Source organism: Microchirus variegatus (assembly GCF_963457635.1).
Source record: "Microchirus variegatus genome assembly, chromosome: 1".
Lineage (NCBI taxonomy): Eukaryota > Metazoa > Chordata > Actinopteri > Pleuronectiformes > Soleidae > Microchirus > Microchirus variegatus.
In genome coordinates, this window is record NC_139802.1 from 21,553,050 (window position 1) to 21,575,900 (window position 22,851).

General features: G+C 43.1%; 1 protein-coding gene across 1 annotated transcript in view; it reads right to left on the minus strand.

The window, feature by feature from the left end:
* syngap1b (synaptic Ras GTPase activating protein 1b) overlaps positions 1–22,851 on the minus strand; it is a gene marked incomplete at both ends in the record, with an annotated part of 183,141 nt that overhangs the window by 17,910 nt on the left and 142,380 nt on the right. Inside the window, 14 exons of the mRNA XM_083902073.1 lie at positions 564–775; positions 1,823–1,996; positions 3,397–3,876; positions 5,661–6,254; positions 6,643–6,844; positions 7,567–7,769; positions 8,569–8,770; positions 9,925–10,161; positions 10,237–10,381; positions 11,262–11,406; positions 12,163–12,498; positions 12,892–13,131; positions 16,911–17,009; positions 18,785–18,938. Of these exons, the coding sequence (XP_083758199.1) occupies positions 564–775; positions 1,823–1,996; positions 3,397–3,876; positions 5,661–6,254; positions 6,643–6,844; positions 7,567–7,769; positions 8,569–8,770; positions 9,925–10,161; positions 10,237–10,381; positions 11,262–11,406; positions 12,163–12,498; positions 12,892–13,131; positions 16,911–17,009; positions 18,785–18,938 (3,423 nt within the window). The remainder of the gene's footprint in view (positions 1–563; positions 776–1,822; positions 1,997–3,396; positions 3,877–5,660; positions 6,255–6,642; positions 6,845–7,566; positions 7,770–8,568; positions 8,771–9,924; positions 10,162–10,236; positions 10,382–11,261; positions 11,407–12,162; positions 12,499–12,891; positions 13,132–16,910; positions 17,010–18,784; positions 18,939–22,851) is intronic.

The following is a 22,851-nucleotide window of genomic DNA, read 5'->3' on the forward strand; positions in this document are numbered from 1 at the left end:
TCGAGTCCTATTCCAATACGCAGAATAGATGAAACAAACTCATCAAGGGGCTGCGACGATTAATTAATCGATTGCTAAATTAACCGTCAACTATTTTCGACGCTCTCGCCTTTGCAGCAAGAAGACCCGGGTTCAAGCCCCAGTTTGAACAAGGGCCTTTCTGCATAGAGTTTGCATGTTCTCCACGTGGGTTTTCTTCGGGTTCCACAGTCCACAACATGCACCCCCCCCCCTCCCACCGCCCGGATGGATGGATGGCTTTGATCGGGTTTGAATGTTCTCGGCTTCTCAAATGTGAATATTTGCTTTTTTGTTGGAACCGTGAATACTCAGTAGTTCTGGTTTGTAGACATTTGAGAACATCGTCATGTCAAGGTTAGTGTGAGAATAATCATTAGTCGCAGCCCCGCAACTTATGTCGTCTAACAGAATCCTATGTTCTCTCACTGTACTGAATCTCATGCAGTCCATTCACCGAAAGGTGTCATGATAAATCAAAGTAAAAGAGACCACACGTCTCATCTGTCTTCTGCCCTCCAATCCCAACAACAGCCTCCATTTACCTGTTGATTATTCCTTTAATTTGGGAGTCTTTCTCCACTTGCTGTTGCCGTAGCTTCCGCTCGCTGTCGTCCAGGCGATTCTGGTACTGCAGCAGGATCTTGTTGGTCTGCTGCTCCTGCGTTAGCATCCTCCGCTCGTAGTCCTCCAGCTTCCTATGGGACATGATCAGGCGCTCCTTTAGGGAGTTGATCTCCTCCTCGTACTCGCGTACCTGAGAGGAAGAGGCAGGATTAGGAAATCTGGATTAAAGGTCAGTTCATGCTAACCCTAACTCTAACCCATGTCCGTGGTGGTGGGCACAAAAACCAACATCAGAGCATACGTGGACTTTACACGTTTGACTAGTCTGATTTAAAGGGTAATCAAACACTCTCTTCTGAGTCTTTAAAGAAATGCAGAGGTGAGCTGAGAGCAGTGCAAAGGGGGCGTGGCCTGGTGGTGAAAATCTGACATGCTGATTGGACAAGAGGGAGTGGACCGAGGAAGCCAATGGCAAAGTTTGAATGCAGTAGCTGGTGTTTGACCAGGGAGGGCAGTAGATTTTTTTTTTTACATTTTTTTTTTATCACGACATGTTTTGATTCAAATACTTGACACTGAATCAGCAAATAACATGACGAGATACACCTGAAACACTGGTTTACACCTGAAAGAAAGATGGCTATTGTTTATCTATGAAATAATCTCTAGAGATTATGACAAATTTATCATAGAACGACCCGCAGATAGTTCATTAGTACAACCAATTTAAGTTACGATATTAGTCGCCTCAACTTTCCCCGCAACATAAGAGAATGTGGGATTAGTTATGCATGTGTGTGGGATAACAGACCGATGCAGAGCTTCATTTCAGTATGAATGGAACTGTAGGCCTGTCCTGTATGTGTTTATGCAAATGCAAACACAAAATGCAGAAAATGTGAGTATGGAGAGAGACCTTTAGTGGCCTCACTGCTCGGTGGATTTAGGTTTTTATGAATCCTCGCAGACGCTGTCAAGAAGAAGGACGCAAACACTTTCCAAACACTCAAACTCAGGACGAGCGAGGCGCAGTGAACGTAGCAAACACCGTAAAGGATTTATAAATATTTGGCAGGTGGTTATTTTCCACACTAATTGCGACCTCTGGACTTCTGTGATGGTCTCAGATCTGAGTGCCATCTGTTCGGCAATCACACACATGACTCAGCATTCCTGCGTCTTACACAAAAAAGTAACAGGAGTGGAGAAGTTTTTTTGTTTTTTTTAAAGTACCTACCCTGTCCATGCGTGACTCATCCATGCTCTTTGAGTACTCCTTCAGCTTGAACTCTTCACGGTCAATGCGAGAACTTTCAATGTCAGCGGACAGATGGGGCATGTTGGACACCCACGCCACTGTGCGCTCGTTGGCTGGGGTCGGTGGATTGAGGGTGGACGGCGACTGGGAACCCTGGGGAAGAAAAGGCCAGCACACGGACTGAATATATGAGAACACAAGCTCTTAAAAGTCAAGTCTTACTAATGAGAAACGTTCATGCAAAGTGTCTCAGTGTTTGTATAGTTTGACACTTGCTGGTGGGAGTATAGACTGTATGTAAAAAAGTGGGTGTCGTCTTCCAGTTGGAAAACAAACTCACTGAAGATTCAGTCATCTGCAACCAGGCTGATACCAGCTGTCAATCACACTGGTGTCCATGTCATTCAGTATGTGTCGTACTTGTATGCGCCATTTTCCTCTAAATGGGAACCTCATTTTTACAAAACTGACATCATGTTCTGGCCACCGAGTTGCGCTCTTGCCATTGCAGCAAGAAGACCCGGAGTTCGAGCCCCGGTTGGATCAACAGCCTTTCAGCATAGAGTTTTCATGTTTTCACCATGTGTGCATGGGTTTTCTGTGGGTTCTCCAGCTTCCTCCCACAGTCCAAAAACATGCAATATTGGGATAAGGTAAATTGGACACTCTAAATTGACAGTAGATGTGAGAGTGAGAGTGAATGGTTGTCCATGGTGTGAATACACCTATCGCCCTATGTCAGCTGAGATTGGTAGAGCATCCCCCGCGACCCTCCTCTGAGGATAAAATGGTAGAAAATGGATGGATGGAGATCATGTTCTATTGGAGAAGACCTGAAACTAATGGTTTAGATCAGGGTTCTTCAATCCTGAACATTTGAGTCAGGTGTGTTGAAGCAAGGAAACTTCTAAAACAGGCAGTGCAGTGGGTCCCCAGGACCAGGATTGAAGAACCCTGGTTTAGATCTTAGGGTATCCTGGTGGTACTTCCTCTGGTGGTACTCGGGAGGAGAATCAGAAATACTCTGTTCAACTGTATCTAACTTTCTCATTTCACTTTACAAGCTTGAGAAGTATAATATACTTATATATATTATATATATTATATATATATACTCCTCCTCCTCTTCCTCCTCACATATTATGTGAGGAGGAAGAGGAGGAGGAGGATGATGAGAGAGCAAATATCTGATTGGGAATAAATCTGCCTCCTGTGAAAAGTCTGGAGCTGACTATGCTCAAACTATTTCCACCACTGTAGTTTAACATTGGTGCTAATGGTGAAGTAACTAATGGTGCCCGTAATGTTTTCAGGTGGTAGTGGTTTAGACCATCAACTCCAACCTACTACCGTCCTACTTTCTAGGCTTTACATTTGAAACTGGAAGACTGCGTCCACTCTAACATGGTCAATGAGTGAGAAACAAGCTAATCACTTTAGCAGTGCTAGCAGCACTCTTTGCTACTTGCTCAGAAACAAAGTAAAAATACATAGCAGAAATCTTCATTGAGACATCAGCAACCACACAGAAGAATATGCGAATCTCCCGTTACCTGTTTGCTCATGGTAGGTTTGAGAAGGTGCTGCTGCTGCTGCTGTTGCTGAGACTGTTGCTGCGGCGACTGTTGAGTGCTCTGACTGGTAGTTCCCTGCGGACTCTGGCTTTCCCTGACGGAGCTCTGCTGGTGGGGCAGACCCGGGGCAGTGTTGTCTTTGACGGACAGCTGTCGGGGCCCGTGCTGCTGCTGCTGCTGCTGCTGCTGCTGCTGCTGCTGCCTGCCGCCGTAGCCGGTCTCCGGCGACTGGAGGAGGTTCCCGCTCTGCGGTCGTGTCTTAGCCGGCGCGACGGGAGCGGCGGCAGCACTCACGGACAGCTGATGGGAGGTCTGGGATTTGACACGTTGAGTGGGAGGCGGGGCAACGGAACTCTGGCGCACGGGTTGGACTGTGGTGGGGGGCGTGGTGGCCAGGGAAGAGTGGGACGTTCCAGTCTGGGACGTCATGCCCATCATTTGCTGCTGTTGGAGGTTGTCCTTCGAAACAAAAGCAAACACAGATGGAGTGAAATGGAGCAGATGATGCAACATGGGTGTTAGATCAGCATCAGCTCTGTCAGGCAATACTATCAGACCTGTCTGAGGGGGGGGGGGCGTTTTTGTAATTAAGCAGCAGCGCTGAAGTGGGCGGGGACAAGAAGTGTTTATCCTGTCAAACTGCTGAATGATCGGGTTTTTCTGAGCAGTCGAAGTCACTTCTGACTTCCGATTCTTTGCGCTTTTCAGTCGAACTCTGACCTGTTTTTCCAACCATCTCGTTTTACGGAGAATGTCACCGGGCGACACAAGATCTAAACACCCCTATGTATTTTACATTTAAAAGTTATGCACAACAGTTTTAAGTGATCTATATGAGTATAATAGGGGCTTATAAGACAACACAATTAATCATTCAAAGTACACTACCGTTCAAAAGTAAGGGGTCACCTATACAATTTTTTTGTTTTCCATTAAAAGTCACACTTTTATTCATCAGGGTAGGCAGTGCCTACCCTAGGCTGGGAAAATTTGAGATTGAGTTCATGTAAGATTTTATTATTTTTTTAATTTTGTATTTTTTAATTTCAGATAACTTTATTACAGGTTTGAATGTGTCCGCATTTGGTGATTTTCATAGTCCAATAAAAGCGACTCAATAGCGCTGTTTTCTGGTCAGGCAGCGGCTGCACAAGCCGTTTGCCATAGCGTTCTATTACAGAGCAAAGGCACAGACCTCCTCTGCCTTTCTTCTGTCTCTTTCTGTGAATGGGACTGTTTGCCCCATGCGCAGTCAGTTTCCCGTATAGTTAAAATGTACGCCAAAAAGCACAATGCTACACTGCCTACTAACGTAACTGTACTATGTTTGTGCTGCATTTACGTTCGCTTTGCTTTCGTGAATTGTCAACACCGTCACGCCCCCTCTCACTGTTTTACGTCCTGCTATTTAACGGGAGGTGTAATGATGGCTCTACAAGAGAGGCTTAAACATTTCTTAAGGCTGGCATTTGATGAAAAACGGAAGCTTTTATTAGCGGGAGACCCACACCTGAGCTACCGTACCTTCTCCAAAGGAAGGGGCAGAAAATGATACGTACTTTTCAAAAGGAGTGGTATAAGAAAAAGGACAGAGCAACTGTAAACTCTGTAGACTCTGTAAACTGAAGGTCAAGTCAGGAGACTTTTATAACTCTGGCATCGACAACTTTGTGAAGGAGGAACGGCGCATGGACATCATCTTCAAATGAGCAAGTGCACTCTGCTAGAAGGGCATTTCTAAGTGAGCCCAAACTTTTGAACGGTAGTGTAACTTTAAACATGAGCTGAAATGATTGATTAGGGATCAGATCACACACACAGGTGCGACCACTTCTAAAACAACTCAGAAAAGCCAGAGAGAGAAGAATGGTGCACCTTGTGTGCCTGTGGAGCTGGGCTGCACACACAAGTGGGCAATGAAATGTAAATAATAAGGCGACAACAATGAGCTCTTGCTTGAGCTTCATTTTTTGATAAGGTGGTGGTGCCCATACAAGAAAACAGAGGTTTCAGGTGGTAAAGCCGGTCTCTTGCTTGATTTGAATGTTGAATGGCTGCCTGGGTCATTGAGTGTGATCTAAGCAAGTCCATGCCAAACACACACAAAAAAAACTGCAAAGAGGAAAGCTTTGGGGGACACCATGAAAGGAGTGTGGCGGGCATTGGATTAAATGCTTTTGTTGATGTCAGTGTCGACATGTTATCAATTTTTTACAGAAAATACACAGGGAACTTACGTTTACCTGCCCGTGCATGGACATCTGCCTGCGTGCATATTCAGCCCTGCTGTAGTCATCGCTGTAGCTGTGTGAGTGGATGATGCTGGGTTGACCCAGGTGACCGTCCCTGGTCCTGAGGGTGGAAAGGTCCTCGCTGCGAGAGAACCCCCCGTGGGCGAACTGTGGGATGTAGGTCTGGTGGGAGGGCTCGGGCTCTGGGGCCAGGAGCAGGGGCGTGGTGTGTTGGGCCCGGCTGTGCTGGTGATGGAGCTGTTGCTGTTGGGGCCCGTCAGCGGTCGCCAGATGAAAGAGGGGATTCTGGAAGGAAAGCGGGTAGCGCATGGCGGCGGCCTGCTGTTGCTGCTGCTGGGATAGCGAGTCGGTGGTGGTGCCCATCTGGCTCAGCTGGCTCAGCCGAAGGCCGCCCGACATGCTGGAGCCGCCAGAGCCAGCTGACAACCTCCCACCGGCCCGCAGCTGGCTGCTCAGGCCCGACCCCAGGCCGCCACCGCCTCCGCTGCTCAGCCCTCCGAAGCTGCCCATGCCAGCGATGGAGGCCTGGGAGGAGTTGAGCATGTCCACCGACTGCAGATTAGACACGCTGTTCATGCGGGAATCCTGGAGGTCCATCATAGATACGCTTTTACTGACACTGAGCACCTAGGTAATAGCGGGTATGAGAGGCTACTGCATCCCCGTATTATTTTTTTGCTATGTTAGGTGGCCACGTATGATATGGGTGAGGGTGGTGCGGGTGTTTTTACCGCGAGGCCTGGATATCGGAATGCCTCAGTAAGTATTTCCCAGGAAATACCGCTAGGATGAGTTGCGAGGTGAATCAGTGGAAAAAAAGGCAGATGTCATGATAGTCTACAGCCTCGATCATCGAGAATGACAGATTCGATTAAGTATGACTCAGCATGCATGTCATACTAAATTCACTTTGATTAAATAAACCTAGTTGATGGGATGATTGATTCCCCCAAGTCAGAGTGGTCAAACTCACCTTAGGGTCTGGTTCAGTGATGTCAGAGCTGCTTGTGCAGTAGGCCGGGCTGGATCGGGCCAGAGGAGGACGGGACACATAAAACATGTCTTTGGAGGCCGCTCGATGAGGATGGTCACGGTCCTGAAAACTCATCTGGGCGCGGGATGGCATGACCCCTCCGGTGGAGGTAGGGGAAGGCAAGCGAGTGATATCTATAGAGCTGGAGAACAGCGGTGAGTAAGGCTAGTAAAAGGCTGTGGATAGATACTATGGAGGCAGGAGCACTAAAATATAAATCCCATTACGGAAGTTCTAAACAGTGACATCTAATGGTGGCCACTCTTCTCGCCACTCCTTTTCCTAGTCCCATCAGGTGACTAGGCATTCTAGGCAAGTCTGACAAGATCAGGCGACTGTAGAAACATGACGGTGCAAGATGACAGAAACCTATATTAAGATAGTATCATATTATACCCTATTTCTACAAGTTAACCTAGTTCCCTGTAGTCCTAATTTCAAAATACCTTAAGGATTGAACTGCACCACAGCAGCTCAATCACAAATGATACACAGGAAACTATGTCAGTGTCACTGAGGCTCCGGCAGCTAACAGCAGTTAGCATTTGGAAAAGCCATCATTTGCCGACTCTAGCCGGCACATTGTCTTCATATATATATATAAAATGTAAATCCCCTGAGGCTGAACGTGTGTGTAGAACTCTGTGCTGCACTGTGCAGCCAAGAATTTGAACTTTTTATATTTATACAAAGTAATAACTAAAGTAAAAAACACAGTGACAAAAAAGTGACTTCGGTTCAGTGGTTGCTCGCTAAAGGAAATGAAAAACCTGACAGGTTATGAGACGCAGACCTTTGTTCACCTTACATTCGTCTCCTTCTTTTATAAAATATTAAAATCCCACATGTTTTCTTGTGTCCTACCTGTTCAGATCCCTCATCATGAGGTTTTGAAAGTCGGACGAGATGCCTCTGTTGAAGCTCGGCCGGGACAGCAGCCTGTCGGCCTGTCTCTCCGGGACCCTGTCGGTCTGATGGCTGGGCTGCCTCTGCAGGTGAGGGTTACGCAGGGCCATGCTGATGTCATTCAAGAGGCGGGGCAACGGACCCAGTTTGATGATGGCATCCTGCGGTTAAAACGGATAAAGAAAAAAAAAAAGAAATGAAAAGAGAAATGATTTACCGCAAGTTACCAAAACGAGCCTTTACTGCCCAGTTGCAATGAGTTGCATTCATCTGTTGTGCTTCCTCTTTCCTCCTCACTTGCTGCTGTGCAGCATGGGAACAGCACCAGATTTAAAACACAGCTATAGCATTGTGTGGACTCATTTGATTATTTACTGGCTCTGAGGGCATTTTTATCCCTGTATTTTAATTAAATGATTTGAAACGAATACTTTAAAATGCTGCTAAGTTGGCGATTGTTGCAAAAAAATGAATTTTATTGCGTAGGAACAGGCAATGACAATATCTACACTACCGTTCAAAAGTTTGAGGTCATAGGAAAAACATTGTTACTGTGGTAAACGACTATTCTAGCTGCAAACGTCTGTTTTTTAATGGAATATGTACATAGGTGTATAGAGGCCCATTTCCAGTGTTCTAATGGTACATTGTGTTTGCTAATGGCGTTAGAAGACTATTGGATGATTAGAAAACCTTTGAAATCCCTTTATTACCCCCATTATTTTGAATAAAAAGCATTATTTCTAATCTTGCCAATGTCTTGACTATATTTTCTATTCATTTTGCAACTCTTTTGATGAATAAAAGTGTGACTTTTAATGGAAAACATCCAAAAATTGTATAGGTGACCCCAAACTTTTGAACGGTAGTGTATACATGTGCCATTTAACTGTCCATGCAGGTGCACGAAAACCTATTTAATACAGCGTTAAAAAATCTCCACATAACTCCAGGGTTTACCTTGCTGAGCTGAGCCATGACCTCCCACAGGAGACTGTGCAGTATGGAAAGTTCCCTGCCCAGGTCGATGTAGCCCTCGAAGCCTCCGGCGCTGCTCACACTGTCCAGGTTGGAGATCTCGTACAGGAACTGCTGCATGGAGCCCCACTCCATCTCTAAAAATTCATTCATGAAGCACATGTACTCCTCCTTAGTGATAAACCTGCCAGGAGGAGAGAGAAAACAGGTGAAGGAGGGACGGAAGAGAAGAAGAGAAGTTTCTTTTCTTTTTCTTTAAAGAGTCAAACGAATAAGAATAAATAACAAGAATAAAAACAACCCTCTTTTAAAGTTCAGGCAACACTGGAGAACACTTAAGAATCGTGGATTTAAAGTGGAAAAGGAGCAAAAATGTATTTTACTTAAAAAGAAAATCACATGTCTTTTCAAATGTATGAATTTGGACGTTTTTGGTTGTGGGTACAAATGTTTGATTTATATATAGACATTTTCTGGCCCTGTTACGTTTAAAATAAGCAAAAAAGTTTATTGACGTTTTAAGTTTTAATGGTACAGAACAGTGTGTAAAAATGTAGGTGAAATTGTTTTAATTAGAATTGTTTTATTATAATTATATGGTTTAATAATAACAGAAATTGAAGATAAAATAATGTATTATCATCCACTTATGAATTGTTGTTGTCCATTACCCCAGAATGAGCCTTGTAAAAATGTAGCACTTGATATGTACTAAAAGAAATGGGTGGCCATTTTGGACCAACATGCTTTTACGGAAGCCCACTAAGGACAAACTAAACATCTTTTGAGTAGTGCTGGGCACATCAACGTTAACGCACATTAACGGATGAAGCGTTTCCATGACGACTGACCGGAAAAAGACGCGTGTGACGTCATGTTTACGTGCTGCGGCACCGGAGTCCAGGCACTGTTTACCATTTAGCTCCGTTAGCTCCTTTAGCGCCAGTTAGCCCGCCTACAGTGGAACTGGAGCGGTCTGTTTATTAAAGGAAAAGAGCAGCGCTACAAATAACCAGCGTACCTGTGTACTGTGTATGTGTGCCTCTGTTTTTAAACTTTAATGTTACTTTAGAGACTCATTTTAACGTAAACGTGATGTCACGCGTGTCTTTTTCCGGTCAGTCGTCATGGAAACACGACATGCATTAACATCAATGCTGTTAACGCTATGTTAACGATATGTTAATGCTACGTTAACGCTGCGTTATTGTGCCCAGCACTACTTTTTAGTTTTGACGCTAACTGAAGGCTACATGGGTGAGGAACATCCAGCTGTGACACCAACAAATGTACCTTTAAGCGAGCCTGGAGGTAAAAGCAACATGAAATCAAACTGACTTGGAAAAGTTCGCCAGGTTCTGCACGACCTTCGCGATGAGGGTGAGCGTGCGCGACGTCTGCTCATCGGGATACTCCTGCGTGAGATTGAAGAGCGACGGGGACATGATGGCGGGACACAGGAAGCGCAGAAAGAGGGAGCCGCTGATGAGGCGGTCGGCGATGTCCTCGCGACCTCTCTCAGCGCAGCGGACTCTCCAAGAGGCAAACACTTCCTTTAGCTCGCGGGGGAAAACGCTGCAGACAGGAAACACCGCACGTTACAGAATACAACACAACACAGTACAAAATAAACCGTTTTTTTTAACTCACCACTGGGAGTTAACAATCTTGCAGAGTGCCAGCTCACAGCACATTCGGAGATTGGCTTGGTGGTCCGGGAGTACGGAGGGTGGTATTCTCATAGGGTCCACTTCGCAATTTTCCTCTGACTCATACAAGGCCCTAATGAACTCCCCTTTAATGATAGTTCATTAAAGAGCAGTCAATGAAGAACAAAGAAGCATTTTTATATTATACATACATATATAAATAATGGCCTTCATAACTAAAACACAGCCTCAAGAAACATCAACTTTCCGTGGTTGAAGAAAATCAGTGTATGGTTCGTTCCTTGGTTATTCCGTTTCAAAACCAAATCGGAAAAACAAACTGCGTTTTTCATTCTGTTTTTTAAAACCAGAACATATATATAAATATATATATACACACACACACACACACACACATATGTATATATATATATATATATATATATATACAGTCAGGTCCATGTTGGTATTATACATATACATACAGTATATATATGTATACATATATGTATGTATATATACATATATACACATATATACACATATATACACACATATACACACATATACGTATACATTTACATTCATTTTAATAATTCATCTGTACAAACTAATGACATTATTCACAATTTACTTCCAATGTTAAACATCTGCAGCTGCTGGATTACGCTGCAACTGGTCTGGATTATTGACATTCTATTATGAAATTTGCGTATTTAATCAATAAAACGACAGGTTTTTATTTGCCTTCACCTATTCCTGTGAGAGCTGTGTCTCATTTCCATAGACTTGTGCTGAGTGGAAACAAAAAAAAAGGGAAGGAATAATCCCCAAACAAACTCCGTGACACACACACACATACACTGAAATAAAAGTTGGAAATATAGTATCAAGGGAAGGATTTTTTTTTTTTCCACCTTTAATAAAAATGTGTTATTTCCCAAAACTTCCTGAATGTTAATGACTGTGGATGCTCCACAGCAGCAGCTCTTGTCAGGTGACAGACAGTGAGTGTTTGCGGCTCACCTATAGCGTCCTTGAGGTACTTGTGTCCGATCAGTTTGAGGTACTCTTCTATGGCTTTGGTGGCCAGAGTGTTCTCTCTGAAGATAAGGTGTTCGCGGTCGATGAATCTGTCTACCTCACACATTGCCATGTCTGAGAGGAAATCCTGGGAGAAAGTTGGAGAAATTCTGTTATTACTCTGTTCATTTCTACCGGAATAGAATTAGAAACAAGTCACAAGGCCTTTGCACATCAATGGTAGAAGATGAGTGAGTCAGTGTTTTATGGCTCCCAAAATGCCAAAATGTGTGGATAAAAAGTCAATATGATACAAAACATTTGCCGATTCTCCTAAAATTGGACCAGCCCTTAGATCAGGGGCCTCAAACTCAAAATGACCTGGAGGCTAGTGAACTTCTAGTCTGGTCAGAAGGGGCCAGGTAAAGTGAAAAATAGTACAACAACGGTTTAGTGATTAGAAATTTAAACCATATAATCAATCTAAATTGTAATTAAAACACTAGACAAGCTGATGTAGAATTAAATGTTGAATTTAATCATTTCAAAATAAGTGTAGGGCTGCAGGATATCGACTGGCGGGCCGCGAGTTTGAGACCCCCGCCTTAGATGTTAAAGTCCAGGTGTAATCCAGTGTATGATAGAATATGTGTGTCTGGTAATCTGTTGATCCAGGTGCAAATCTTCACAGTTTAATGTAGATTATTGATAAAAATGGACGTATCTACTTCTCTCTCTTGAATCTCTTGAAAGATTGAATTCACACCCAGGCCACGCCCCCCCTGCACTGCTCCCCACCCTCTCTCCCACTTCTTGGCATTTTCTCAAAATCAGGCATTGGGGTGCAGTTAGCGTCAGACGACGCGGACGGGTTTAGCTTCCCTTTGAACAGACATATGCGTACCTTAGCTTTCCCCGTGCTCTGCAGTATGTGCACGAGCGCGCACGCCACCTCCTCTTTGCTCTTGACGCTCAGCACGGGCTCCAGCACGGCACACAGGGTGCGGTAGTTATTGGTGACGTACTCGGCAAACTCCTTGTACAGCTCCATGGGCAGGATGTTCATGGTCTGGAAGCGGGACTTGAGGCGTAGCGATGCGTTGATAATCTTTCCTCCTCCGACGCCGGCCCCTTTGGTGAGGACACTGGGCTGGATGACCGGGTACCACTGCTCCACAAACTGACGTCCAGTGATGCTTGAGATGGGGATGCTTACAAGTCCTAGGTATGTGCTTTTTTCCTTTATGGATTTTTAAAAAGAAAATACAATAGCACAGGTAAATATGTTGTCAATTCAATCTTAAAACTATGGAAGCCCGTTTCCACCAGAAAAAAAGGTATAAAAAGTCATAATTATGAGATTAAAAAATCACAATTATAAAATTAAAAAGTCATAATTATGAGATACAATAAGTTGAAATGATGAGAAAAAAATCATAATTATTAGATAAAAAAGTTGAAATTATGAAATAAAAAGTCGAAATTATGAAATAAAAAGTCATAATTCTGAAATTAAAAATCATAATTGTGAGATTAAAATCATAAAATAACTCAGTAGCCAATAAGCAGGCAGCTTCCTCAGGCCCTAAGTGTATTTTCAAAAATTCCATATAAACCCGGTTCCGTTGATCACCTTGCGTCTCTTTTTGTCCGTCTCCTTGTACAGGTGAAGGCGTAGGTTGCGGACAGCTGGGAGGTTGTTGAATTCAAAGTGTTCGCCCCAGAAAACGGTGTCGGTGCGGGGCTTGCTGGTGGTTCGTGCGTACAGCATGTCGTCCAGGCAGAGTTCGCAGTAGTAGCGCTTCTTGGCTGGAAGCTCGCGGGCCTCGATGATCCACAGTTTGAGCACATTGTCAACTCTCCGACTGTTGTCCTGCGTGGAGACGGAGCCAGGGTCAAACAAAGGTGCATCTTAAAAAGGACTCATTAAATGGCTTATTTTTTTTCTTTCTTTTTCAGACAGAAGACATGAATGAGAAAACAGCAGAGGAAGGAAAAACATGGGGGTCGACAGCAGGGCCAGTCTGCAGGAGAACAGCGGGGAAATGAAAGAGAGGAAAGAAATGGCTTTGTGACATGATGGTGGCTGCTTTTCTGTGGATCCTACACTGGACTCAATGGATTGCTATGAAGTCAAGAGTTGAGAAACAAAGAGACAGGAATTTCCACTTTAACACACAAACACACAAAGCACATGTGCTGCAAAGACAGAGGACAAACAATGGTGGTAATGTTTCTGCAGACGGCTACGCTTCCTGACCACAATCACAAAACCCCAGCTAATATCATCGGACAGTCCTCCAGCAGTGGACGGGAGCTGAATCAGTTCAACTGTTGTTCGCTTAATTTACACGCAAGTTGCCCGAGTCCTTAAAGTCCTCATGACATGGCTCTTGGAGCGCTAGCAGCTTCTGCATGTTTGCGAGGAAAGAGTCTCGTTGCCACGACACATGGCAGACTGTCTCGACCAACATCGTTGCTTATATCTGCGACGTCAACTGAAGAGGAAGCTAACGGTGGCGTTTCTGAGCACAAGGATGATGATGATGATGATGAAGAAGTTTTTTTCTGGAGTTTCTGGGCTTAGGTTTGAAGTGAATCGCCATGGAGCCAGACAGGAAAGAAACAGGTCTGGTGGTGCATCTGGACGGTACCTAGGGTGGATTTTAAATGCTTTGTTGTGTGGCCAGACACTTTTTTGTAGTTGCACCGGGAACACAGCACAGCCTCCAATGTCCAAAAGACAATTGGCTGAAAGCGGTGTCAATCAAACATGGTCTGACTGGTTGACAAAACCTAAACAAGGCTTCCATGTGTTGGCGAGGCACAGAAAAGGCGCTGAAAACATAAATGTTTTGCTGTGAATAAAAGAAAATACTATGAAGAAATACTTTTTCCCCGTTTTGCCCCGTGTACATTGTGATAAATTAAATAGTCTGGCAATGAATAGAATAGCTAACAATCACTGTATCTTCATAGCAGCATTATCATGGTGTAAACTGTGGATTGTAGTGTTGTCGTGTGTCTTCTTTTTAGTGTGATGGAAATGGCCATACGTATGGTACGTAGCATACAGCACTGGATTGGATGCTACTTAGGACTTATCTATGCAGAAACATCACTAACACTGCCAGGCCTATATGTGGCGCTGTAACGCTGCCACGGAAATACATCCCAAAAAATTGGAGCAGAAGACGAGGAGCAAGAAGATAACGATGTCTGATGACGACAGTAAACTCAAGAGAGAGGCGGAGCTATGACGCTATCGTTTTCCCAAAGTTGTGTTTTGGTTACAAGCACAAAGACGCGAGGGTGGCGTGTGGAGATGTTTTAAGTCGAGTGCAGGCTCTGAAAGTGTGTAGACGAAACGTCGATAAGATACAAAACGTTAAAGAGGGAATTATCAAACATATATCCCGATATCTGAACATATCTCAGGCTAAGCATCGTTAGCCACTCTTACGGTAGCAATAGCAGTCAATGCTAATGCTCTACATGTGAGGTTTTGATCCCAGTTCAGGGAACATTCCGATGTAGCGTACGTTCCCTCAGATGTACGGAGTTCCGACTGCAAACTGATTTGTGTGAATCGTCAAACTGATCAAAGAAGAGTTTTAAGGCGTAGCGACATCTGTGATTACATCATTAAAATGTTGATTTTAGATGTCATGGGGACTTTAAGTCATTTGTTGCCATAATTAAATCCACACCTATGAGTTTGAAAGAAACTGGGCAATCTGGTGGCATATTTTGCCAGAGCCCATATGGCGCAGATGGATCAGCATGCGCTCGAGGCCGCTTCCTTGATATATCACATTAACATCTTCCCTCGTCTCTGTCTTTCTTTGTGAACATAGATCTTATGAAACAGTAGAGCGTGGGGTGGAGTGGCTGCTGCTCGTCCTGCCTTTGAAAAAAAAACCCCAACAATCAAAGCTCAGGATGGGTTTTTCAAAGGGTCCGGCGAGGACGACGCGTCTCCGCAGTGGACTCTTATCTCAGTCGATGCATCTGCCGTCAGATGTATTGTGCTCGCGTAGTTCAGGGACGAGGAGAGAGTTTCCACCCCACACGGAGTCCTTGGCGCTCCGTGACTCAGCCAGGATCCCTGCAGCTCGAGCATCTGGACAAAGCTTTCAGCTCGGCTGATGTTTCATCTCAGTCTGGCTTAATAACTTTTTAGTCCCTGCTCGCTTTCAAAGCTGCTTTTCTTGAATGTCTTTTTTTTTTATAATAACCAAGAGAGCAGATATGGAACAGTTTCATAGAAGTATAAAATCTTTCAAGTCGTGTCAGGCCAATTTTTATTCATACAGCTCCAAATCATAACAGAAATCATTTCAGACTGCTTTGTGGAAATTAGCATACTGATCCTGATATGAGGGTCTGAGATTTGTTTCTTGAGCTTTGAGGAAGGAAATCACTGTATCTTAAAGCTGCACTCGGGGAGGGGAATAAAACGTGAAAATACACCATCTTATCTTTTTTTAAATGACACAGTGCAGCGGAAATCTCAGCCGCGCTAATTAACTGTTAAATATGAACATCGCAGTCTGACGAGGAGGTGAATGTTTGAGAGTGAAACCTGTTCCCAAAAAACGACACCAGATACAATATAAAGAATATGCAACGTCAATTACTGCTCTGTTAGAAACTCTGCAAGTAATATTTTTACATTATTGACACGCTGGTGCGGACACAAATGTTTGTGAGGTGTAGAGAATAAAATATCCCCAAAAATTCAAAATAAAGTAATGCTCGGCACACTAATGGCATTAACCCGTTAGCGGCGTTGACGTTAACGCATGACACGTTTCCATGACGACTGACCGTGAAAAAAGACGCGCGTGACGTCATGTTTACCTGACTCCCGATTGTTAAAATGAGTCTCTAAAGTAACACAGTTTTTCGTGCTGCGGCACCGTTTGCCCGTTAGCTCCGTTAGCTCCTTTAGGGACCACAGTCCAACTGGAGCGGTCTGATTTCAGATGAAATTGTAGTTTTTGTGAAAATAAGCAAATCTTGTTTTTGGAAATATCTGCTGGGCCAGATATTGATGCTGGCCAGGCCACGAGCCGCCACTTGCTGACCACGAAAGTTGAATAAAAGGTGTGAAATAAATGCATGAAGTGAATCATCCTTTAAAATCGCGACTATTTGCTGCGTGCGATCAAACCTTGTGGCCCCGGCTTTCTCCTCCCAGAGCAGTGAGAAAAGACTCAGATAACGATATCCGTGGATGTTTTTAAATCTCGTACCCTTTGACTTTACGTTGGGCCATGGTAAACATCGGCCCTGCTGCGTGCACTTCACTGACATCCCATTACCACATTTACGGATGCTAAAGTTTCACCCCCTCCTCCCCCCACACAAAAAAAAGCCTTGGATTCCTCCGCCCTGCAGCATTTACCGCATGGCGCTTTAATATTTGCCAGGAGAAGCGACGAGGTTGTTGAACACAGACACACACAGACACGAGGATGGAGTTCACACAGAGAAATGAAGCGGTGCGCTCTTATTGAAAAAACACACAACAACGGGAGACGGGGAGGAGAGAGAGAGACACACAGACAGAGGGATCATCCTTTTTTTGGTCTTTTTTTGGTCTTTTTTTTTTTGCTTCCTCTACCGCATCCCTTTCTCTCCCCTCACCTTGTTGGGCTTGACAGCTCTCTGCAGGTTCTCGATCCATTTGTCTCTCTCTGCAGCTGAGCGACACGCAAAGCACTTGGTTCCCGATGCCGTAGTCACCTGAGGTTATAGCCAATAGCAAATTCAACAACCACAGCCATTAGTAACTATGGAGACTGCAACTGAGGCGCCAAAACAATGTCGTGCACTCACGCTCAACCTCATGTCATGCTCTGCTAATGGAAAGGTGATTGAAAAGCTCACAGAAACCTGCTGGAAAATTACGTAGGTGCTAGTGCTCATTTTTCACTGTCCTTGTGTTACATATTCTCTTAAAAATGGTAAAGAACAACACAGTTTTGTTGGTATTTTCTGCTCTGTACACTTCACGTGGCTCACGTTCAGACCTGGTATTAGCATCAGTGTAGCGGCGATCTGAGACTTTTTTCCCTCCTGACATTAAAACGTGTCTCCTGTGACCACACAAAGTCATCTGGACTCCAATGGCCTTTACTCACACAGAGCACTGACATCATGTCTGTTCACAGGGGACAAAAACGTGTTTTTTGACAAACGGGACGACACTGATGTGTCTGTTTGTTAGCGTCCTAGTGTTATTTAGTACTTTAGGGTCCACATTCGCTATTAAAATAATGGCTACATGTTCTTAAGTCCTCATTTATTATACACTTTTGTTTTTGCTGCTGTTTTCCAGGAATTCAGGTAAAAGTTTCAAGATTTCCTCCATGCAAATAGTGGTCATGCAGATTGTTTTTTTTTATTGTATTGTTGCTCCTTATTCCTTCTTTTATGTCACAAAATAAATACGGTCAAATATGTACACAAATGTATTTTCATTCCATTATTAAAAGTGTGCCAAAGAAATCATCACTGTTCTACACTGAACAAAAACATAAACTCATCCTCACTGGAATGTGGAATGTAAGATTTGCTCTGTGAAAATAAAAGCCTTATTTTGCTCAAATTTGGCTCACAAATGTCCGGTTACAGCAGCGTGAGTAGAGCATTGATTCTCTCGGCCCATCTTCTCTCTAAGAAGATCTTCATCATCACATAATACCACAAATTTATTGCTGTATATTGTACTGTGTGTTGTACACGGATCTAAACATAAGAAGTGAAATATGTCAAATGTCTTATATGATGCAAACAAAAGGCATATTTTCAAATTTGACTCATTAATTTATTAAAATCTGTTTTTTTTCCCTGAGAAATAAACCTGTACTACAATAATCAATGTACCTGACAGGTGAGACAGGTCAAGATGCTGATTAAAGAGTGTGATTATTGCACACATGAGCTTCGGAGCCTTTCACAATAAAAGCCCACTCTGAAAAATGCAGTTTATCGTCAAGAAAGACTTTTATTAGACACTGGACTAAAGCTTTGTATAGAGAAACTGTGATTATCTGGTCTGTTCAAAAGATCTTACTGCATATTTTAAAGTGGACTTTTATTGCATGGAAGGCCGCTTCTTTATTTATATTTTTATTTTGAAACAAACGAACCAACAAAAAAAGTAGCCAGAAATCGAGATGAAGAAGTGTTCAGAATTCTGAGATTAAAGTCGTACTTAAATGTAGAAATTAAAGCCCTACTCAAGCTGTTGTTACATGAAATAAGATCAAATAATAATAATAAATAGAATAAACAGGTTGAGGAGGTTGAGTCTCTAACGGAATGTGGACACATTTGTCCTTAAATGACCTGATAATGTGTTTTTTTTCGTGATCAGATCTGAGGACACATTCAGGACAGATGTGATCAGACGTGATCTGGATCGCTCAGGATCGATGTTAAAACCAGGTCTGAACGGCTGTTTTTCGAGCGTGGGTGTGGCGGCGCTCGTCCACACCGCGCAGTTCAGCTCTCACCTCAAAACAGTACTCTTGTCCCAGGATGCTGGAGTGGACAGGTTTGATGATGGCGTCCTCGTCCAGGGTGAGGTCCAGCGCCTCGGCAGCGCTGCTGGGGGACAGCAAGGACTCATGGGAGTGGGACTCTTTGAAGCTCTGCATCAAACGAGTCCTGCGAAGGAGTGGCAGTGGTGGTTAGAGAAAAGAGGAGCTCTTTCATGGGACATGACATGGTGTGTGTGTGTGTGTGTGTGTGTGTGTGTGTGTGTGTGTGTGTGTGCGTGTGCGCATTCGGCTCAGGAATATCAAAAGAACCGTGTTTTGTTTTGTTTATGTTAATTCCCCTTTCTTTATCAATGTGCATGTGCACATGCTCTATGCTACAATGTAATTATTCCTAATTCCTGATTATTATATTCCAGAATAATCACTGTAAAATACAATAATATAAATATAATGAAAAGAGAACAGATCTATTTAATTGAATCACTGAGAAACCATCAACTGTAAGTCAGTGCCAAATTAAAGGGAAATGACAACACTTTTAAGGATATTTTCTGCAGCCTCTGATGGATTAAGATGGGTCCACATGGGATTAGATCGTTTCAGACCTAAGGTAACATGTGTAATATATTGTTTAATCTGTTATTGTTTCTAATCTTAGGGCTTGAATTGTAATCTGAGTCCTTCCTGGCTCAGAATATTGCTATGCTGTGCATGCATGTATGTTTACATGACTACGTTTACTGTTGGTTGAGAAAATCTCATTATTTCAAAATAAAAGTAAATGAAAATAAAGGTTTAGGGTTCGATGATGATGATGATGAACGCTAAATATACCAGAAAATACGAATAATTGTTATTCAACATTGATTATTGATTAAATTATTAAATACAATTCAAATATATCATAAACAATACTAATAATATCATTATTAAACTATTAGTGTTTCCGGGTTATATAATCAACAATATTTTTAAAAAGAAAGGGAAAAAAATTGCTGTTTTTACTGTTGACGTCAACTAATAATTGACCAAAGACATTTAAGGACCAGCCTGTGAGATTTAGCGGCATGTTTGGACTCTAAGATGAGCCGCCTCTGCGAAATATAGATGCAAACATTTAAATTAATACAAATATCATTGAAAAACAAAAACATTCTACAAACTGGACCTTTAACCTTATGTTATGGACATAAACGCAATTAATTATAGTCTCTCATCCCATGAGTGAACACTTATTCTCATTCAAAACAAATTAAAAGGGTAAAAGTACATAAGTTTGAAGTAGAATGATGGCAAAATGCAGCACAATAGTGAAATATTGTTATTATTACTAACTTTAGTATTAGCATTTACACAAAACATGGCACTTTAAGCTCTGTGCAAAATCATTTACAGCTAAATCTGAAGAAAATACACACAAATGAACAGGGTTTTCCTCTGAAAAATCACTTTCACCTTCTTCCACACTCAAGACAGACACGACGACACAGTTAAACCTGACCAGAGAACGAGGAGAGGTGAAGCCCCTGCACAGGAGACGAGAACGAGGGAAAACACCAGAAAAAAGAAAGAAATTTGGTATCTTTGGGCTGCGTCCAACTCACGTCTTCTCCCGTGCAATCACGCTGCTTTTGTCTTTTCAATCATAATCTTCATCAACAGAGCGCTGATTACATGTCAGGGACCAGGAGAGGGGGAGAAACACACTCTCACACACAGAGAGATAAAAATAGACCCAAAGGAATGAGTCAGATTGAAGGGGAAACAGAGGAGAGAGAGAGAGAGAGAGAGGAGGGGGAGGTCATGAGAGTATGGGAGGGAAGAAAAGACTGGGAGTATGAGGTGAGAAGATCTCCTCGATTATGTAAACGGTGGATCCTTTGGAGAGGAAGAAAGTGACAGCGTTGGATTAGTAAAAAGAGAGAGAGGGAGGATGTGATGAGGTCACAGTGGATGAAGGGATAGAGGAGAGAGCGCTGGAGGCAAGAGAAGAGTCCACTGTGTGAAGAAAAATAAAAAGACGGCACGAGACCTGACACGTGTGAGAAAACATCCTCAGCAGCAGCAGCGACGATGACGACGACGACAGAGAAACTCATTAACAGACATTAAACCAGGGGTCACCAACGTGGTGCCCGCGGGCACCTGGTAGCCCGCGGGCAGCCAACACGTTGCCCGCGGGCTCACTTCACTTCACCTCACTTGCATGTATCCGTATGATCGCTCAGTAAAATATCTTTGATATTGTTTATAAAAACTGGTAATCGTTAGGAGTAAGCACTGGAATGAATGTGTATGCAGTTGAATGCATAATATTAATCATTTAAATGGTAAACAAAAAAAAATGTTAATGTGGTAGCCCTCCATATTATTCTTTAGCCTTCAGGTAGCTCTCATCTCAAAAAGGTTGGTGACCCCTGCATTAAACTAATCGACGAATCAGTTTCTCTGGTTCTTTCTACGCGCTCTGACGCCAACAACAACAAAAAGAACAGCTTATTACATTACAAATTACAGCAGATTACACAGCTGAGGAAGTGGAGCTGAAATGATTGATTGATTGATTAGTCGATCATTCAGTCAGTCAACAGAAAATTCATTCGGCGACAAATCTCGAGTCAATTCATTTAACGAAAAACGTCAAACGTTTGTTTCCTCCCGCTTCTGGAACGTGAGACTGATTCTTCTAAATGAAATTAAACATCTTTGTTACATATTTTTTTTGTCACTCTAAACTTTCCGGATAGCTGGCAAAAACCTATAATCGAGAGATGAATGAATGATGCTAAAGTGGGGGTAATTCAATAAAACAATAACGCAGCCTGACCACGACTCCAGATGATGTCAAATTTGGAGTTTTTACACTCAACACAAACTAAAGCAGTTAGTAACTATGCTATGTCTGTTAGCGGAAAAACCAGCCTTGCAATATCAGGGCTGCCCTCAGAATCAGGTGGTCTCGCAAAATCTTGGGTCTTTTGCGAGAAACACGTATCCTAGCCATGTATTTAGACGTTCATTGGGAACTGAAAAAAACACAGAAGCATGAAAAATGAATGCCGGCCAGCATGAACACGGCTCCATGGCTCATATTCAGCAGTGAGGTATGACAACAGTGAGGTAGAAAGAGGTAGACAATGGTGGGATGGATGTTTACGGTGGTGTCGTACAAATATCTACTAAAAACTGTAGTTGGACCAGACTTGCAAAATTCTGCTTTAAAGTTCCAACAATGAACCTCTTTAACTTCCTGTGGATTTCTGCGTACCCACTAACAGTGAGCGAGAGAGAAAAGAAAAAAGTGAGTGTGTATAACTGTCTTTTAACATCCATTAAACTTGATTAATTGAATAATTAATTGGAGCTGCGTGGTGAAAGAAACAGCAGCAGCGGCTGTGATTGGCACATGGAGGCTCATCGTAAAAGTAGCTGTTCAGAGCTGCAATAGATGAATGAATGAATGAATGAACGAATGAATGAATGAATGAATTAATTAATTAATTAATAAATACTTCTTTTGGGTGATTCTTGGGGGTTTTCAACCACAGCGCTACTGTATGAAGCTGTCTCACTTGGTTGGCTGGTCAGTTGGTAAGAAGGCCGGTAGGTGAAGACTCGGTAGCAAGGTAGGTCAGTAGGTACGAAGGTAATTAGGCAGGTCTGTAGCTAGGTTGATTGGTCAACCGGTATGGTATGTAGGTAGATAGATAGGAAGGTAGGTAGGTAGGTAGGTAGGTAGGTAGGTAGGTAGGTAGGTAGGTAGGTAGGTAGGTAGGTAGGTAGGTAGGTAGGTAGGTAGGTAGGTAGGTAGGTACAAATATTGTACAGTCTATAGCAAGCTAGGTCAGTATGTAAGAAGGTAATACTCTCACCCTATATCAGCGGGGATTGGCACCAGCGCCACCCTGTGACCCTCATGTGGATAAAGCAGTAGATGAATGAATGACTGAATATGTCTTTTAGGCGATTCTTGGTATTTTCAGTGAAGCTGTCTCACTTTACTCGCACAATGTGCTTCTTCCACATTACCTCCTCTGTCAAGACGTTAAAATTGTCACTCTGTCACTACAGACATGTAA